This window comes from Dipodomys ordii, unplaced genomic scaffold (assembly GCF_000151885.1).
Source record: "Dipodomys ordii isolate 6190 unplaced genomic scaffold, Dord_2.0 Scaffold27, whole genome shotgun sequence".
NCBI lineage: Eukaryota > Metazoa > Chordata > Mammalia > Rodentia > Heteromyidae > Dipodomys > Dipodomys ordii.
The window spans coordinates 16,574,673-16,591,717 of record NW_012267243.1 but is presented as its reverse complement, the minus strand read 5'-3'; the positions used below and the strand labels follow the sequence as shown (position 1 = coordinate 16,591,717).

General features: G+C 34.8%; 1 protein-coding gene across 1 annotated transcript in view; it reads right to left on the bottom strand.

The window, feature by feature from the left end:
* Positions 1–2,798: 2,798 nt before the first annotated feature.
* Blzf1 (basic leucine zipper nuclear factor 1) overlaps positions 2,799–17,045 on the bottom strand; it is a 14,804-nt gene continuing 557 nt past the window's right edge. The window contains exons 2-7 of the mRNA XM_013015768.1: positions 16,466–16,515; positions 10,661–11,100; positions 9,167–9,366; positions 7,356–7,484; positions 5,595–5,814; positions 2,799–4,055 (exon numbers count right to left, since the gene is read on the bottom strand). Coding sequence (XP_012871222.1) covers positions 3,873–4,055; positions 5,595–5,814; positions 7,356–7,484; positions 9,167–9,366; positions 10,661–11,100; positions 16,466–16,496 — 1,203 coding nt within the window. The 5' untranslated portion in view covers positions 16,497–16,515 and the 3' untranslated portion in view covers positions 2,799–3,872. The remainder of the gene's footprint in view (positions 4,056–5,594; positions 5,815–7,355; positions 7,485–9,166; positions 9,367–10,660; positions 11,101–16,465; positions 16,516–17,045) is intronic.

The following is a 17,045-nucleotide window of genomic DNA, read 5'->3' as shown; positions in this document are numbered from 1 at the left end:
TGAATTTATTAATGCTAGCAGATTTTCTTTAGTGTATAATTTGGAACCTTTCATGTAGAGGATAATGTCATGTTTGAAGATAGTATAGGTAATACTACTACTTGCTTTCCAGATTATAGGACATGCTTTCTCTTACGGCCCAAGGTCCTGTAATATCTAATAGTAATTGTGAAAGTAGCCATCCCACCAGGAGTGGTGGGAATAGCTGGTCTCTGGTATTACCACACCTGGAATTTATGCCCATCTTTCTCAATATTTAGTTTTACCATATGTACTTTCTATGACAGCTGAGATAATTGAGATGGTCATGGCTTTTTTTTCTGTTATCCTATTAATGTGGCATGTTAATTTTATGTTCATCACTCTTGAATTCCTGATAAATTCTACCTGATCATGGTATATAATCTCTTTAGCATGCTGTTACATTTCGTTTACTTGTAATTTGTGGGGAGTACTTTTTCATCTGTAAATGGTATTAGTCCGTAATATTGGTGGGGGAGAATCCTGGGTTGAGTCCAGGGTATCATGCAAACTAGGCAGGTGCTCTACCACTTGTTATTCCTCCAGCTTTTTTGTTTCTATTTTGTTTTTGAGACAGTGTCTCCTTAACTTTGGCCTGGCCCCCAATTTACAGTCCTCCTGTCTCCTCTGGATAGTTGGGATTAAAGGCATTTGCCACCATACCTGGCTTGCACTAATATTTCTGTGGTCTTTATTTTTGGTATTAGGCTATCCTGCCCTCACAGCATGGGCTAGTGTTACTACCTGCTCCTTCCCCATCAAATAAAAGGCTGGAACTGTTCATTAACTATTGAATAGAATCACCAGGGATGAAAATCTTTCATTCTACTCTTTTTTGAAAAATAGACATAAACTTAATAGTTTTTTAATAGCCAATTTTTGGCGTACAAAAAAATTAGATAAAAGTATGGAGTTCTCATATACTTCTTTCACATTATCCCTCTCCATATCAACATCCTGTTCCCAAATGGTAAATTTGTTAGATTGATGAACTTACTCCACACTTCACATTAGGTTTATTCAGTGTTGGTAAGCTTTTAGTTACTGACAATCTCTTTATTATGTATCTATTCAGATTGTCTATTTCTTGTTGAGTCAGTTTTGGTAATTCGTGTCTTTTAGGCTTTTTCCCCCCTATTTCATCCAGGTTACCAAATATATTGGTGGTATTCTTCCTTTGTAACGTGTGGGTAATATCTCCACTTTGTATTCTGAAGTCAATCTGGCAACAGATTTGTGGATCTTTTCCAAGTAATAACTTTTAAAAAATATTTATTAAACAGGAGAGTTACATTCATTTAAGTCGGGCAGAAAGTACATTTCCTTTTGGACATCACCCTTCCCTCTCTCCCAGTTTCTCTCCCATTCCACCCACAAGTTCATTTTTGGTATAGTGTCCAGTTAGTACCACTGCTGCATTTATTTACCTTTTGCTCCTTCATTTCCCAAAGACAGACAAAAAACCAAACAGCCAACAAAAACAGCAAAAAAACAAACAAACAAAAAACCTCCCTCATTTCCATTTCCTGGAGTTCATTTCAATAAATGATCAGATGCACATAGATACTGTGTTTTTTTTTCCTTTCCTAAGAGTGTCGTCCCTTGGTCTCACTGTGTGTGAATGCCTGGATACCTGTATAATTTTTTTATGTCCCAGTTTATTTTAGATCCAGTCTCCACAAAAGAGATAAAACATGAGCCGTTTGTATCTCTGAGCTTGGTTTATACTTCATTTAACATGATTTGTTCTAGGTCCACCAAAAGGCTCCACCCCCAAGCCACTAGAGCCTATCAGTAAGTTTGTCAAAGTAGCTGGGTACAAAATTAACCCTTAAAATAAATCAGCCTTTCTGTATGTCAACAACATACAAAAAGAGAGAAATCAGCAAAATAATACCATTTGCAATATTCTCAAAATATCTAGGAATAAACCTAACCAAAGAAACAAAAGATCTCTATAACAAAAACTGTAAAACTTTGAAGAAACTGAAATCAGGAAATGGAAAGATCTTCCATGTTCATGGACAGGTAGAATTAATATTGTAAAAATGGCCATACTGACAAAAATGATCTACTAATTTAATGAAATCCCCATCAAAATCCCAGTGAAGTTCTTTACTGATATAGAGAAAACAATCCAAAAATTCATATGGAACAAGACTTGGAATAGCCAAAACAAGTCTAGGTAAAAAAACAACAAAAAACCAACAGAAAAGCTGGTGGTATCACAATCCCAGACCTCCAGCTTCACTACAGAGCTTTAACAACAAAAACAGCTTGGAACTGGCACAAAAATAGACTCAAGGATCAATGGAACAGACTAGTAGACCCAGAACTAAAACCATATACTTACAGTTATCTGATATTTGATAAGGGAGCCAAAGATATACAGTGGAATAGACTGAGCATTCATATGCAGAGAAATAAAAGTGGACCCCTGTTTGTCACCATGCACTAATAACTCAAAGTTGATTAAAGACCTCAATGTCAGACCTGAAACTTCTGAAATTATTGCAATAAGAGTAGGAGAAACACTAGCACTCATAGACAGAAACTTTTTGAAGAGTCCCAGGGGCACAGCAGATAGGAGAGATATTCAACAAACTAAAAAAGTTTCTGCACATCAAAGGACATAGTAACTAAAGTAGAAAGAGCCAACAGAATGGGAGACCTTTACCACTAATACCAAAAGCCTAATTTCTAAAATATGCAAGGAGCTCAAGAAACTAACCAAGTATAAGTAGTAAGAGGCAAATAAAAGACTGAAGTCTTTGGAATGAAAAAAAATAGAGAAATTTATTGCCACTTGAAACTATAAACATCGTTCAGATGAGTCAAAGAAACTGATTGACATTCAAATATTATTACTTGACTAAATTTGCCCCTTGAATTCTGTCAGGCACTTTTGCAACCAATTTGTTTATAACTGAGTATAAAAGCTTTGTCAACTTTTTAAAAGACCAATAAAACAATATTTTATAAAGCATTATACAAATAACATAAAATACATGAACTGATGGATTATGTTTTTCTTTTCAGGTTTTTAATTCTAGAAAAATTCTGGCTTTCCCACTATTAAATATATCCAGGTAGATACTACTGTTGTGTGTTGTATTTGCCAAAATGAGCCAACAAGGAAGAATGTTTCCTTTCTCTATGTCAGATCAACTACATTCAAAATACAGAATGCCTTGTTAACAAAACCAGCAATAAAGGCATTCTGTTTAAGTTCTCATTACCTTACATTGGATCTAAGTAACTTCTATTTTCCTAATATATAGCATTTAGTTTGGAAAGATTAGCCCCTTCACCTTAATATTTAAAATTCTCTTGTAGCCCCAAAATTATCATAAAGAGAATGCAACCTCTCTTCCTTCACCCCAGATATTACTTTATAGAATAGAAATCAGAAAACTTTTGCTATTAAGTACAGTTCTGGGCTTTGCTGTAGTGCAAAAACAGCTTAGTTGTCTTTTCAATTACAATAGTAAATGAATGGATGTGGCCACAATTGATTAACATAGTTTGCCCATCCTTGCTTTAAATGCACCAAAATGAAGTCTGTTCATACAAAATACTTAATGAGATGAATAACTTAGGGCCTAAAAACAAAGTGATAAAATATTTCACAATTTTTTTAGCATAAGCATTGTGTAATGCCTGGGATCTATTCCTGAAAAATATCTACATGCTTTTTTTTTTTTTCTTACCCTGAGATATTTATTAAGAAAAGGTAATCTGGAGTTTAGCACATGAAATATCTTGTGGGTACACATTACTTCTAGCATTACAAGAACCCCAGCTCCTAGTAATAATGACTTGGGTAAGAAGCAGGCGCCAACATAATGATGTCAAAGGGCAATAAGCTCTCCCTGGCAATGATTGCAGCAATTGAAGGTTATATTTTCATATCTAGTATAGGGATGAAATCGTCCAATATTTTTCTTTGTAGCAAGCAATGTGTTTGGAGAGTCAGAAAATGGATTATCGGGTGAGCTTTCTACACAGGTAACTGGGTCCAATATATGTAGAACCTAAGGAAAATGAGAGGTAATGTTAGATGTATGTAGTATGACTTTCTCATTCTAATTGACGTGGAATACTGTATGGGAACAACTGCGTTCTTAGGTTTTGGGTTCAACACTATGCTCTCCCAACTCTTCTGACTTTCCCTGTCCTTTTTTTTTTTTTGCTGGTCATAGGGCCTGAACTCTGGGCGTGGGCACTGTCCCTCAGCTCTTCAGCTCAAGGCTAGCACTCTTATCATTTGAGCCACAGTGCTACTTCTGGATTTTTCTGCTTATGTGGTGCTGAGGAATCGAACCCAGGGCCTCATGCATGCAAGGCAAGGACTCTACCACTGAGCCACCTTCCCAGCCCCAGATACAGATATCTGGTGCAAGACAGGAGACATCTTCATACCTGGAAATGTTCTTTACAAAAGAGATATCTGAGCCCTTAATGGAGACAAAACAGGAACAAGAGATGAAAACAATTTTCCAATTAAGGACAAAGATAACATGTCTGGCTCACAGCTCTTGTTTTTCATGTTCATATTCCCCTAGTAGTTATTACATGAGGGAGTTATGTTTCAAAGACAATGCAACTGGAAAGGAAGTGTGAAAGGAATCAAAGGAATCAATACATATAGACACATACATACGTGTATATATATGTATGTGTATGTATGTATGTATGTATGTATGTATCTCCTATTTTTACTTTTCTATTTTATGTAACAGTGAAGCAAAAATGAAAGGCTTATGTTAAACTGCTTACAAATTTGGTGGGGAAAATAAGAAAGGAAGGTCTCCATATCTTCTATGTCAGGTTATTATATTATGGGTCTTTAAAAAAAAAACCCAAACCAATTCTAAGGAAGTTCTTAGCACGAGCTTCTTGGCTTTAGCCTGAAGGTAATGGGGACAGATTTTAGGCAGGCCGTCTATACAATATGGAAGATGGGGACAGATTTTAGGCAGGCCGTCTATACAATATGGAAGATGAGAAAATGGACAAGCAGTAAAGGAGATGGAAGAGCACAAGGGTAAGTTACCTTACTTCTTTAAAAACTTTATTTTCCCTACCAAATTTGTAAGCAATTAACAGAAACCACTCATCTTTGCTGTTTCTGTAACTCAGTTTGCTTGTTCTTTAGCACTTAACAAAGTTACATAAAAATAGAAAGATCTTAAATTTATATACCTTCTCAGATTGGAAGTAATCTATTTAATTTACTAAATACTACTACATTAGAATTCTATACTGGTTTTTATAACAAAATGAAAATACAAAGAGGATTATCAATGGTTAATCAGATAAAATAATAGGACCTCTTTCAAAACATTATTTTTCCCGAGAGTAGTAATATTAGAAACAAAATTAAAGCTCAAAGAAGGAAATAATTTTCTCCAAAATAATTAGCGTATTACCATAAAAATCAGGTTTAGAACATATTACTCAGCGCTCAATGTCAAAGTTTTAGGTGTCATCTTTCAGTAAAGGGAGAATAAAATGCTATAGAACATGAAAAATACCATTTCAACATGTAATGAAAGATTAAATACTCTTACCTTTTCAGCCATTTTCTCAGCTGGAGTACTGCAGAACTCAACTGTTGATAAAATCTTTTTTTGACTGTTATTGCCAACATTTCCCAGAAGATGAGAATTTACTGCTTTTGCCAACTTATGACTTGTTACTGCTAGTTCTGCTGTGCTGTGGGGTTGTGGGCTAGGGGAGTAAGTTTGCTCTCTGCCCCATTGTAAAGAGACCAAGAGTTCCTCTAAAAATCTGCAGAGAACACATGTGAACACTGACTGTTAGTAAAAGAACAAAAATATTAAAAACACAATATTGAGCAACTTGTTTCTAAAATCATTTAATATCTTCTCTTCAGTTCAATAAACAAGGATGTCTGGTCATATAAACTATAGAGAACACCTGTTAATCCTACAGTCAACATACAGTATTTTTTAAAGTTAACCTTATGTGCACCTATAGTTTTTACTTTTTGGTGAGTTATACTCACTGATATTTAAACACTAAGCCAATCTGCAATTCATGGAAGTATTCTATATATGACCCTACAATACCTCAATTAACCCTGATTAGTCATAATGCTCGATAATGTAGGATTTGATTGTAACATTTCTTAAGGATTTTTTGGTCCTATGTTTATAACTATAGTTTATAAATAAAGTAGCGTTGTAGTTTTGTAATAATGTCTCTAGTTTTGGTATCAAAATCATGCTGGCTTCATACAATAAGTTGGAAACTGTTCTTTTCTTCTGTACACTCTAGAAGAATTTGTGTAAATTTTATTTCTTCCTTAGAGTTTTACTAGTATTCACTAGAAAATTTGCCTAGACCTGGAACCTGGTTTTAAAATATAAATTAATTGTTCCAACAGGCTGGCAGCATTTAGGCTATACATTTGTTCTTGAGTAAGCTTTGGTAATTTTTCTTTCCAGTTATTGTCCATTTCATCTAAATTACTGAATGTATGAGCACAATTATTAACATTTCCATGTTTTCTATTACGTTTATATAATTCGTGCAATACACTTGCTTTCATTCTTGGCACTTATTGCCCTGTAGCTACCATCAAAATTTCATTATTTTGATATAATAGTCGATACAATTTACTCTTAGACCGTCAATTCTTCTGGTAGCACAATTACATGAAAGTGCAAAGATGGGCTGGGAAGGTGGCTCAGTGGTAGAGCGCTTGCCTTGCATGCATGAGGCCCTGGGTTCCATTCCTCAGCACCATATAAGCAAAAAGAAAAAAGCCGGAAGTGGTGCTGTGGCTCAAGTGGTAGAGTGCTAGCCTTGAGCTGAAGAGCTGAGGGACAGCGCCCAGGCCCAGAATTCAGGCCCCACGACCGGACCCAGCCCCCCCCCCCCCAAAAAAAAAAAAGAAAGTGCATAGAGCTTTTCTGGAAGACAGACTGTTTTAGAAGAAGACAGTTATGGATTATGTAGAAATGAAAACAAGTTGTAACACTGTAGAAAGTTAGAGGTTAAAAAGAGATCCTCCATAGGAAAGACAGATATATTCTTTGGCCTCTACTAAAAACTACTAGAAGTATACAAAGAATTGATTTTAAGTTCTGAGAGTCTTCTGTTATAAATAATTATATCACCCATGTTATGAATTTAAGAAGCATTCTCTTTTTTTAGGTCTCTTCCCTTTTAGACTATTTTAAAGTGAAACTTCAAGTACATGTTCACTAAATTATCAAATTTGTAGGTAGACTAAAACACCCATCACAATAACAAAAATGGCAGGAGAAACTGGGAGAGTTCAGAATATAAGCAAAGTGCCCTACTTCTGGGTAGCCATCATATCCTGACGAAATTGTTCCCGTTCACTCAGGAGATCTTGTATTGCACTTTGTGCATCACGGTTCTGACGCTGCAAAACAGCCCTGGAGTTGGTTAACTCATCGGCCATTACCCTATAAAGATTAAAATATTACATATAAATCCTGTCAATAACATATGGAATAGCATATGGAAGTTAGTATACTTGGCGACTGCCACTTTCAGAAATTAAAGATTTAATAGTCAAATTGCTCTGCAGTTTTACATTTCACTATAAAATATTTAAACATTTTATGCATGTATAGTGTATTCCAAGGATTCAGCTAAAATATTTGTAAGATGATAAGAGAAACATGAATCTAGTTTTTCTATAGTGATTTCTCAATTTACCCCAATATTACTGATTATTTTTTTCAAAAGGAATAATTATCTGTTTTTAAATATAAAAATGCTTATGTAAGAGGAAAACTTGATAAGAAGAGTAATTAAGGGGTGAATTTATACAGAAATATTGCCATGAGATCTCTTTGTATAATTAATATATATTAATTTGAAAAAAATGTTTTTAACCTCCCAGCATGCTCATTCTTCTTTCATGTGTTATATCAAGTAAGTTCCTTACAATTTTTTGGTGTATTTCAACATAAACGTATGTGTTAAAAATAGACATATGATTTATTACAGAAAGAGGTTATTGAATACAAAATTTTGTACACTTTTTTTAACGAGTGAATTTTCCACATTAGCATAAGCAGAGATACCTTACTCTGTTTTAACCAAGTCTCTTCATATTGTCTACTGATTTCATGCACTAAATTTTATTTGGCCAGTTATCTATGGATGGAACTGAAGCCAAATGTCAAGAACATTATTGAGGTAAAAACTTTAGAACTGAAATTAAGTCTCAGATGAGTTACTACTAACTTAAAATGTAAAGAATTTTGACATTAGAAGTTGAACTAAGATATCATAAGGATGAGTTTAATTTTTATTCTTTAGAACGTTACTATCAGTGTTGATAAGAACTGTTAAGGTGCCTATTGTAATAATCTGAATTATATATACAATATTACATGTATATGTAATATGCATTACACATATACACATACATACTTGCTAAACTGTTCAATAAGAATTAACTCATTCTAGATTAAAAAGTTTACTTCCTCAAATAGTTTACTATACTAGCAGAACTAATGATACATGGTAGTCTTATGCATTGTGAAGTCTTTTGCTGCACAGATGGGTAACATCCAGAACTAATCTGCCAATAACTTAATGCTGAAAGCTACTTAAGCAAATAATCATAATACCTAGCAGTGTTCCAACAAAGGCCTGTGGTTTTTACCCATGCCAGAGAGTAGCATTACCCAGTGTGTTATTCAGTGACAGAGGGAATGATTGGAAAGCTCTATTATATAGATAAAGACTGTAAGAACAGAGCACAGAGGATAAATAACACTGTTCTAAGGAATGGAAATGATTTTTGAGTTCTCTAGGTAGAAGATGAAGGAATTAATGTAATTTCCCCTTTGTGATTTTAATATTTACCGGATGTCTAAATTCATTTTGTTTTAGTCTTAAGCACTGTAGTGGGAGTGATTTCTAGAATGAGGGAGGTTCCTTAAAACACTTCTTCATTTAGGGAAACTGTGACAATAGACAACAGAGGAGAGAGCTATGTATTAAAAAATATTTGAAATACTCTGATAGCCTAATTTTCACACTACAATCTATGTTTTTTGTCTTATGGGCCAAAAGCCCAGTAGACAGTACAAAAACTAGGAAATGAAATATTTTTTTCAAGAGAAAATACCTGCTTGCAAGGAATTTACTTCGCCATACATCACACTGTATTGACATACGTTCTAACTGTTCAGAAAGCTGAGCTGTGTTCCGACCTAGAGCTTCATTTTCTAAAATAAGCTGATTCTTCTCACGAGCTAGACGTTCAAAGTGATACTGAAGATCATCCCCGACAGAAGCCACCAGCAACTTTTTTAACTCACGATTAACCTAGAAAATAACATAGTACTATAAGCCCCAAAGAATAGCCCTGACTTTAATGTAACAAAATTAATGAAAGAGGGCTGGAGGCATGGCTTAAATGGCAGAGCACCAGCTGAGTAAGCAAGTTAGAAACCCCAATGCCCTGAGTAAAACTCCAGTACCAGCAAAACAAAAAGTTAAAGAAAGACAAACTATGTGTCTGTGTATTTTAGACCCCCATGAAAGTATGCAAGAACTGGTATTAAATTTTAAGTTGAATAATATATTCAAACACAATTTGTACACAATGTGGCTATAAACTGAGTGCGTTAAGAGTACAAATCATTACCATGAAAATTGCCTGGTTTATGTCAACACATGAAGGAAAAACATCAGAAAACAAAAAACAATACTGGTATGGTATAGCTACTGAAGAACATAATTGTAATAATTGTAAAAGAATGCTGTGAGATGGGAAAACATTAATAACTTAAAGATTTGGGTTATCAGACAGAATGAATTCAATTATGAATCTTTTTTTCCAATATGAGTCTTATGTAGTCCTTTCTGGGTAGTATGATTATAGGTGATAATATTATAATAAACAATAAATAATAAAATATTTGTAAACTATGTACAAATAAAACATTTGAACAAGAGTCATTTAAAATGCTACCATTTACAAAGATTACTATCTTGCAAAAATATGTGTAATCTAGTAGATAAAAAAGGGAGAGATAAGTTCATCTTACTAACATGAAAGAGTTAAATCTATATACTGAACATTATAGATTTTCAATCTTTTTTTACTTTTTGTCAGTTTGAACTCAGGGTCTCATGCTTAATATGCACGAGTTCTACAATTTGTGCCACATACATAGTTGATTTTCATTTATGATGAAAACATTCTTATTCCACTATTCTCTTTATTCCAAGTGTCATACATATATAAGAAAAAGTACCTGGAAGTTATAGATCCTTACAAGGACAGCTAACTTACTTTTCCATTTCAAAGCCTAACTCAATCAACCTTTGGCTTGGCAGTTTATAACTGGAATCCACTGTATAGCTTAAAGGTGGTCTTGTCCAAAGTACTTCATACTTTCATCTTCAACCAGGTTTAATAAAAATGTGTTTCCAACACAAACTCTACAGACAGTCTATACACACACAAGCCCTGACAAAGAGTGAGAAATTTAAGGGAAGTATTTTACAAAAATGACAATCTATGATAAAGGACATTCCACTGAAGAAATGTGGATTTGAAGGCCCAGATGTAAAGAGTACTATATATTAAAATACTTAAGATTTTTTTTTTTACCTCTGTCTGTACTCGGAGCTGGTTTGAAAGTCCTTCTTTGTCTTGTAGCAACCTCCTTTCAGAGTTTCTGAGCTTTTCCAATACACTCTTTACCTCTGAGAGTTCTTTCCTGGGATCTGTAAGACCCTCTGGCTGATTACTGAGTTCTCCTTTATGATATCCGAGAGATTTAACCTTCGCATTTTTGTTGGGGACATCATGAGTTATAGCAGCTTTGGGAACAAATATTCTTACAGCTTCAACTTCCACTGCTTTTTCAGTGAGAATCTTCCCTAGCTGAAGAACTCCTGGGCTCTCTGAGGGAAATGCTTTCTTCCGTGGACTCTGAAGGATTGCATGCTTTATGGACTGGGCTGCAGAGGTGACTTCGATAGATTTAGGTGACTCTTCGGTTTCCATTCCATCTCCTGCTCCTCGGAGTGGGGTTGAGGTAGGGATGACTAACAAAGGGAAAGCAAGCCAAACATGAGCTATTTACCAAACAAATATTAAGAAAACTACCAGTTTGACCTGTGTTCAGAATTAGAAAAAAATGGAAAAACTTCAGAGTGAAAAGTAATTTTTAAAACAAATATGTTAAGAAAAGATGAATGAAGTTTCATGGACATAAAATTTCTTTCTTTTTTTTTTTTTTGGGTCCAGTTGTGGGGCTTGAACTCTGGGCCTTGGCGCTGTCCCTCAGCTCTTCAGCTCAAGACTAGCGCTCTACCACTTGAGCCACAGTGCCACTTCCGGCTTTTTTCTTTTTGTTTATATGGTGCTGAGGAATTGAACCCAGGGCCTCTGGCATGTAAGGCATGCGCTCTACCACTGAGCCACCTTCCCAGCCCCCGACATAAAATTTCTTTAAGCAAATGTCTTCTCTTTTGATAGAAAGTCAAACCTGGGAATTTGGTTTTGACATTTATTTTTTAATGTGACATAGGTCAATAATTTAGTCTTTCATTAATTTCTATATCCTGATAAGACAAAACAGATAGTAACAACCATGCCACAGGACTGTGTGATAAGAAGGCTTTAACAAGTTAAGTGCCTGACATAGTATAATAGTTACACAAAATATAAAAATAAATACAAGATACAAAAATAAATAACCATATATACACATATTTGAAACCATCTATGTACCTCAAGACAGATTAGTCTGTTTTTGCTGTATCTCAGTAAAGAATGCTTTTCAAAGGGTACAGGAAAACATGTGTATTATACTGAAAAACTATTAGGCAAAAATTCAATCTTATTCTTACACCTGCTTCCATAAGGGGCATTGCATTATGTTGTCAGATTAAACTTTCTTAGATCTCATTTTCATCATATTTATTTAACTTATTATCTTATTTACTTGTTATATATATTACTTGGGCTTACTATATTTTAGTTACGTTAGTGCCAGTAAAGTGCCTCATAGTTACTCAATAAATTCATGAACAATAAATTAATGATAATAAGGGGAAGGGTTAAGAATTAGCACACAAGTCAGTAATGATTACTATAAAGATGAACTCTTGAGTGGTCTATAGGAATCATACCTGGTCCTGGGTGTCTGCCGAATGTAATGTAGTTCAAGCATTAGATGAGGTAGTATGGACTACTGCATTCAAGTTTACTATATAATTCTGAAGAAAGGATATACATATAACAGATAAAATAGGGCTGGAGGTATAGTTTAGTGTAGAGCACATTTGTAAGGTCCTGGGTTTCAACCCGTCCATGAGAGAGGGGGAAGAAGAGGAAGAGGAAAGACAGAAGCAGGGAGAATGAGAAGAGTGGAGAAGGGATGGGGAAAGGAGATAATAAAAAGGTAAAATGTATTGAAGGATAGCAATATATTAAGATGTAGTAAGTGGCATATAGTTCAACAGAAATTTTCTTTTTATAGAAACATTAAAGGCAATAATAAATTACTGATTAGTGTTTAGTAAGTTTATCCATCCAGCTAAATTATGTAAAAAGTAATGTAATCTCTTAAAAGTCTATTTTTTGAGAATTCTTAATAAATCCAAAGTATCCTTTGTTTCAATTATCACTAAATACCATATCCTAGATCTAATTAAATATTGATCATGTTTCATTTTAACAATGAAATTAGGAGAACTAACTCAGTTTGGAAAGAGCATAAGGTCCTACAAAAAAGTAAGCTTCTTAAGAATTTTTGATATACAGAGCTACATTAAAAGAGGAGTCATATATTGTGGTTCTAGAAATGGAATTCTCTAGCAAAATCCCCATAGAAATGAAAGCTTGCTTACAGCAATGTTAGCAAGTAACCGTGAAAGTTACCTGCAAGGCTTCTACAGCCAAGGAAATATCCAGCAAAATAACCTCTTGAATTGGATTTGTAGGTTTCTACTTTTAGAGAATTGTTCTTTATTACAAATATAAAAACTACAGAAGAGAATAGACCATCTTCACACGTAGTCAGATGTGTTCTAGTTTCTATTAGTTTTTTTTTTTTTTTTTTTTAGTCAGTCTTGGGGCTTGAACTCAGGGCCTGAATACTGTTCCTGAGCTTCTTTTGCTCAAGGCTAGTGCTTTACTACTTGGGCCACAGCTCTACTTCTTCTACCATTTAGTCAGTTTATTGGAGATAAGAATCGCATGGCCTTTCCTGCCTGGGCTGGCTTTGAACCTCAATCCTTGTAACTTAGCCTCATACATAACTAGAATTAGAGGCATGAGCCACTGGCACCTATTATAATAGCTTCATTTTTTAATTTTATCATCAAATGAAAGTTTATAACAATGCTCTAATGAAAGTTGACCTATATTCTCATTACTTCAAATTTTTTCAATGTTTTTAATATACTGTAATCATAGTAAATTTTGTAAGTTTAATGTATTTTTATTTTGCTTCATATTTTAATTTTATAAATATATATTCCTTCAAGTTGATGTATCGTTATTTTAAATTATTTTTTTGTTGTTAGTCTCTCTATAGTTTTCCACTATACTAATGTTAAGTGACACTTTGGTGATTATAGATTACTATGAACTTTGGGTTATTTCTCTTACATAAACTTGCAGCTTGGCATGGTAGTAATACTTTTTATCCCAGCACTCAAAACAACTGTAGTGCATAAGACAAGTTTTCTCTTCATCATTTTAAAACTGTTCTTATGGGCTTACAATTTGGTTTTAAGTTTGTTTAATGTTATCTAGCGTAAGTTTTAGTTTGTTAAAAAGATGTGTGTCATTATAATTATTTACCTACAGATTAATATCATCGTTTTATAGATAAAAACAACTTTTAACTCTAGATTAATAAAAACAGTAATAAATACACCACCAAAAATCATGCCATTTGGGTATACTTAGGTTGGTCAAATAAGAAGCTGGTATGAAAATTCGATCATAGTTAAAACAAACTGCATTTCCAGGTAAGTCCTAATATTGAGTTGGAATTTTAAGTAATGGAGATTCAAGAATAAATCTTTGCTCCTTAAATCTATCATTAAAATAAAAAAAAGTTAAGAGTATTTAACAGAAATCTCTTTCCAAACAGAATTTATCCTTACAAAGAAAATTTACTGTAAAATTCAGGAAGTTCAACCAACTTCTTTAAATCCCAATTACTCTTAACTATACTTACAGTGTCCTACTTACTAAAGCAGTGCTGAATATCAAACCTATGTTGTCTATCATAGGACAGCTCCCTCTCAGTCACAACTATGATTCTAGCTAACTTGCATAGACAAGCAGATGAGCCAGGGCTCTATAGTTTCTCACTAGGTATCATAACTTTCATAATTCTACTTTGCTCGATGACACACATAGAAACCTTTATTACATATGTTGTGGGCACAATCCAGGGCACATTCATGAGTAATTACCTCCTCTCAAGTGGGAAGACAAAAATCAATGGTACCAGGTCAGTAACTATGAGCAATGCCTTAGTAAAGCAAAACATTAATCCTTGATCTTATTCTTCTCCACTCTTTGAGGGAACCAACAAAATAACCTTTCTATTATTCATTCATCTTTACTTCCAGCTGTGATCATTTGTCAAGAAATCATGGCACATTCTTATTCTTCAAGAACTGATGAAATATAAGGAATAACAAGATCACTATTCTAACATCCTAGAATAGTGGGTGGGCAAGCATTTTCTATAAAGAACAAATAGTACTTTGGGGTCCATGATTTAAAATCAAGCATACTATCAATGTACTTACATGGAAGAGAAAAATATTATTGGTAAAATTCAAACTATAGTAATGATTATTAAGATTTTTGTAATGTAGACCTAAATAATGAGAAAAACAAAATTATTTTATAGTTTATACAAATTCAATTTTCCTAATTCAGTCATATACTAGCATACTTTTTAGAACACATACAAATTTAGCTGTAATGTAATTAAATTCAGCTATAACAGAATTAGTGATGTTACTTGATAATTTTTAAATGAAGCTAATATCATCTAATAAAATGTAACTATTATTAAATTAGAAAACTTACATTTTTATTAAGCTAAACTTTATTAAACTAAATTATTATTAAATTAGAAAATGAACTTAGGAGTTGGTTCAACATTTATTGAATATTCCTCTTTCCATAGGCTCTAAATAGAGTTCCATGGTCAAAAAGTGTTGGTAATTCTGTATACTAAATCCCTTTGGAGCCTCTCAATAGACATTAGTATACTAAAGGCTTTGAGACTTCCTGTGGTATAACTACTCTTCTAATCCAGATTTTATTTGCTCCTAGAATCTTTTTTCATCTATTTTTTTACTATCCTTCAGAACTACTAATAGATTAGTTTATCTAATTATGAATATTTAAACATCACGGCTCTTATTATTTACAATTTTATCTACGTTTACTAAATTGTCTTAACTTTTCATCTTGCATCTAAGAGTTCAATTTCAATTTTCTAATTTCTACGATCTCTTCTGTATACCTTTCAGAATAGCCCTAGCAGCAAACACACATCTGTCTTCATAATGAAAGAACTTTACATATGTTTGAGAGGAAGTTCTGCCACCATACCAAATCATAGTGCTCTCCCCTGAGGCTGACAACTGACAAGGTCAAGTATTAAGTCTGCTTTTTCTCAGGCCATGGATTACAAGTTACTTTTGTTTATGAATGACAGTCAACATTATATTGTGCAGAACTAGGGCTAAGAGTTGGATTGTTTTACTTACTGGTTAATTAGTCTCAGAATGTGACTTTATTTGAAAAGTTTCATTGTAAATGTAACTAATTAAGGATAAAATCATACCTAAAAGGCTGGGGGGAGGAGGAACAATATGGCCACTCTCATAAAAAGAGGAAGGCTGGGCTGGGCACTGGTGGCTCACACCTGTAATCTTAGCTACTCAGGAGGCTGAGATCTGAGGATCCCAGTTCAAAGCCAGCCCAAGCAGGAAAGACCATGAGACTCCTATCTCCAATAAACCACAAGAAAACTGGAAGTGGCACTGTGGCTCAAGTGGTAGAGTGCTAGCCTTGAGCTGAAGAGCTGAGGGACAGTGCCCAAGCCCAGAGTTTAAGCCCCAGACTGACCAAAAAAAAAAAGAGGAAGGCTGGCACCTAAGGAGAATGCCTTATAACACAAAGACCGAGATCAGGGTGTTGCATCTATAAGAAGCACCAATGAGTGCCAGAAAACAGAAGCTAGGAGAGGGGCCAGAACTTTTCTTAAATACCTTCATAGAGAACAAAGCCTCACTGGCATTTATTTTGATGCTAGACATCTAGTCTTCAGAACTATGTTGTTTAAGTTATCCACTTGGGGTGACTGTGTTATAGTTGCTCTGCCATCTGTAGTGTTCCCATCTAATTGTTGTTATCAAAACTTACCTTTGGTTTCTAAACTTTTAAGAGTAGCCATTTTGTTTCCAAGACGCCCCCTGAAAAACAATACCATATAAATACATTTAATGAGTGACTGTACTTTGAAAGATATACTAATTCTATCTATCTGTCATCTACCTAACTTGTTTGTCTTTAGTCCCCACACATTTAGAGGGGCAGCTTTCTCCTCTCTATTCTCTCCTTATAACTCTGGTGTGGTCTTTTGAATGTCTCAAAAATTAGGTTTGGTTTATCTGAAAATGCCCTGTCTCACGCCTTTCACCGAGCGCATCACAGGGGGTTTTCTACCATGGCAATGACAATGAAAGACTTCCTAAGCACAGAACATGCTGGGTGGATGTTCTGCCAAGAGGGCCGGGGGCAGGGAATGTCTCCGGACCCGGGCAGGGGGGTTGGGGGGGCGGGGACAGGGGGACGAGGGACAGGGGTACGGGAGCGGGGTACGGGGAACAGGGATACGGGGTCGGGAGACAGGGGTACGGGGGACAGGGATACGGGGGGCGGGGGGCAAGGGTACGGGGGACAGGGGACAGGGGTACGGGGGACAGGGGATGGGGGACAGGGG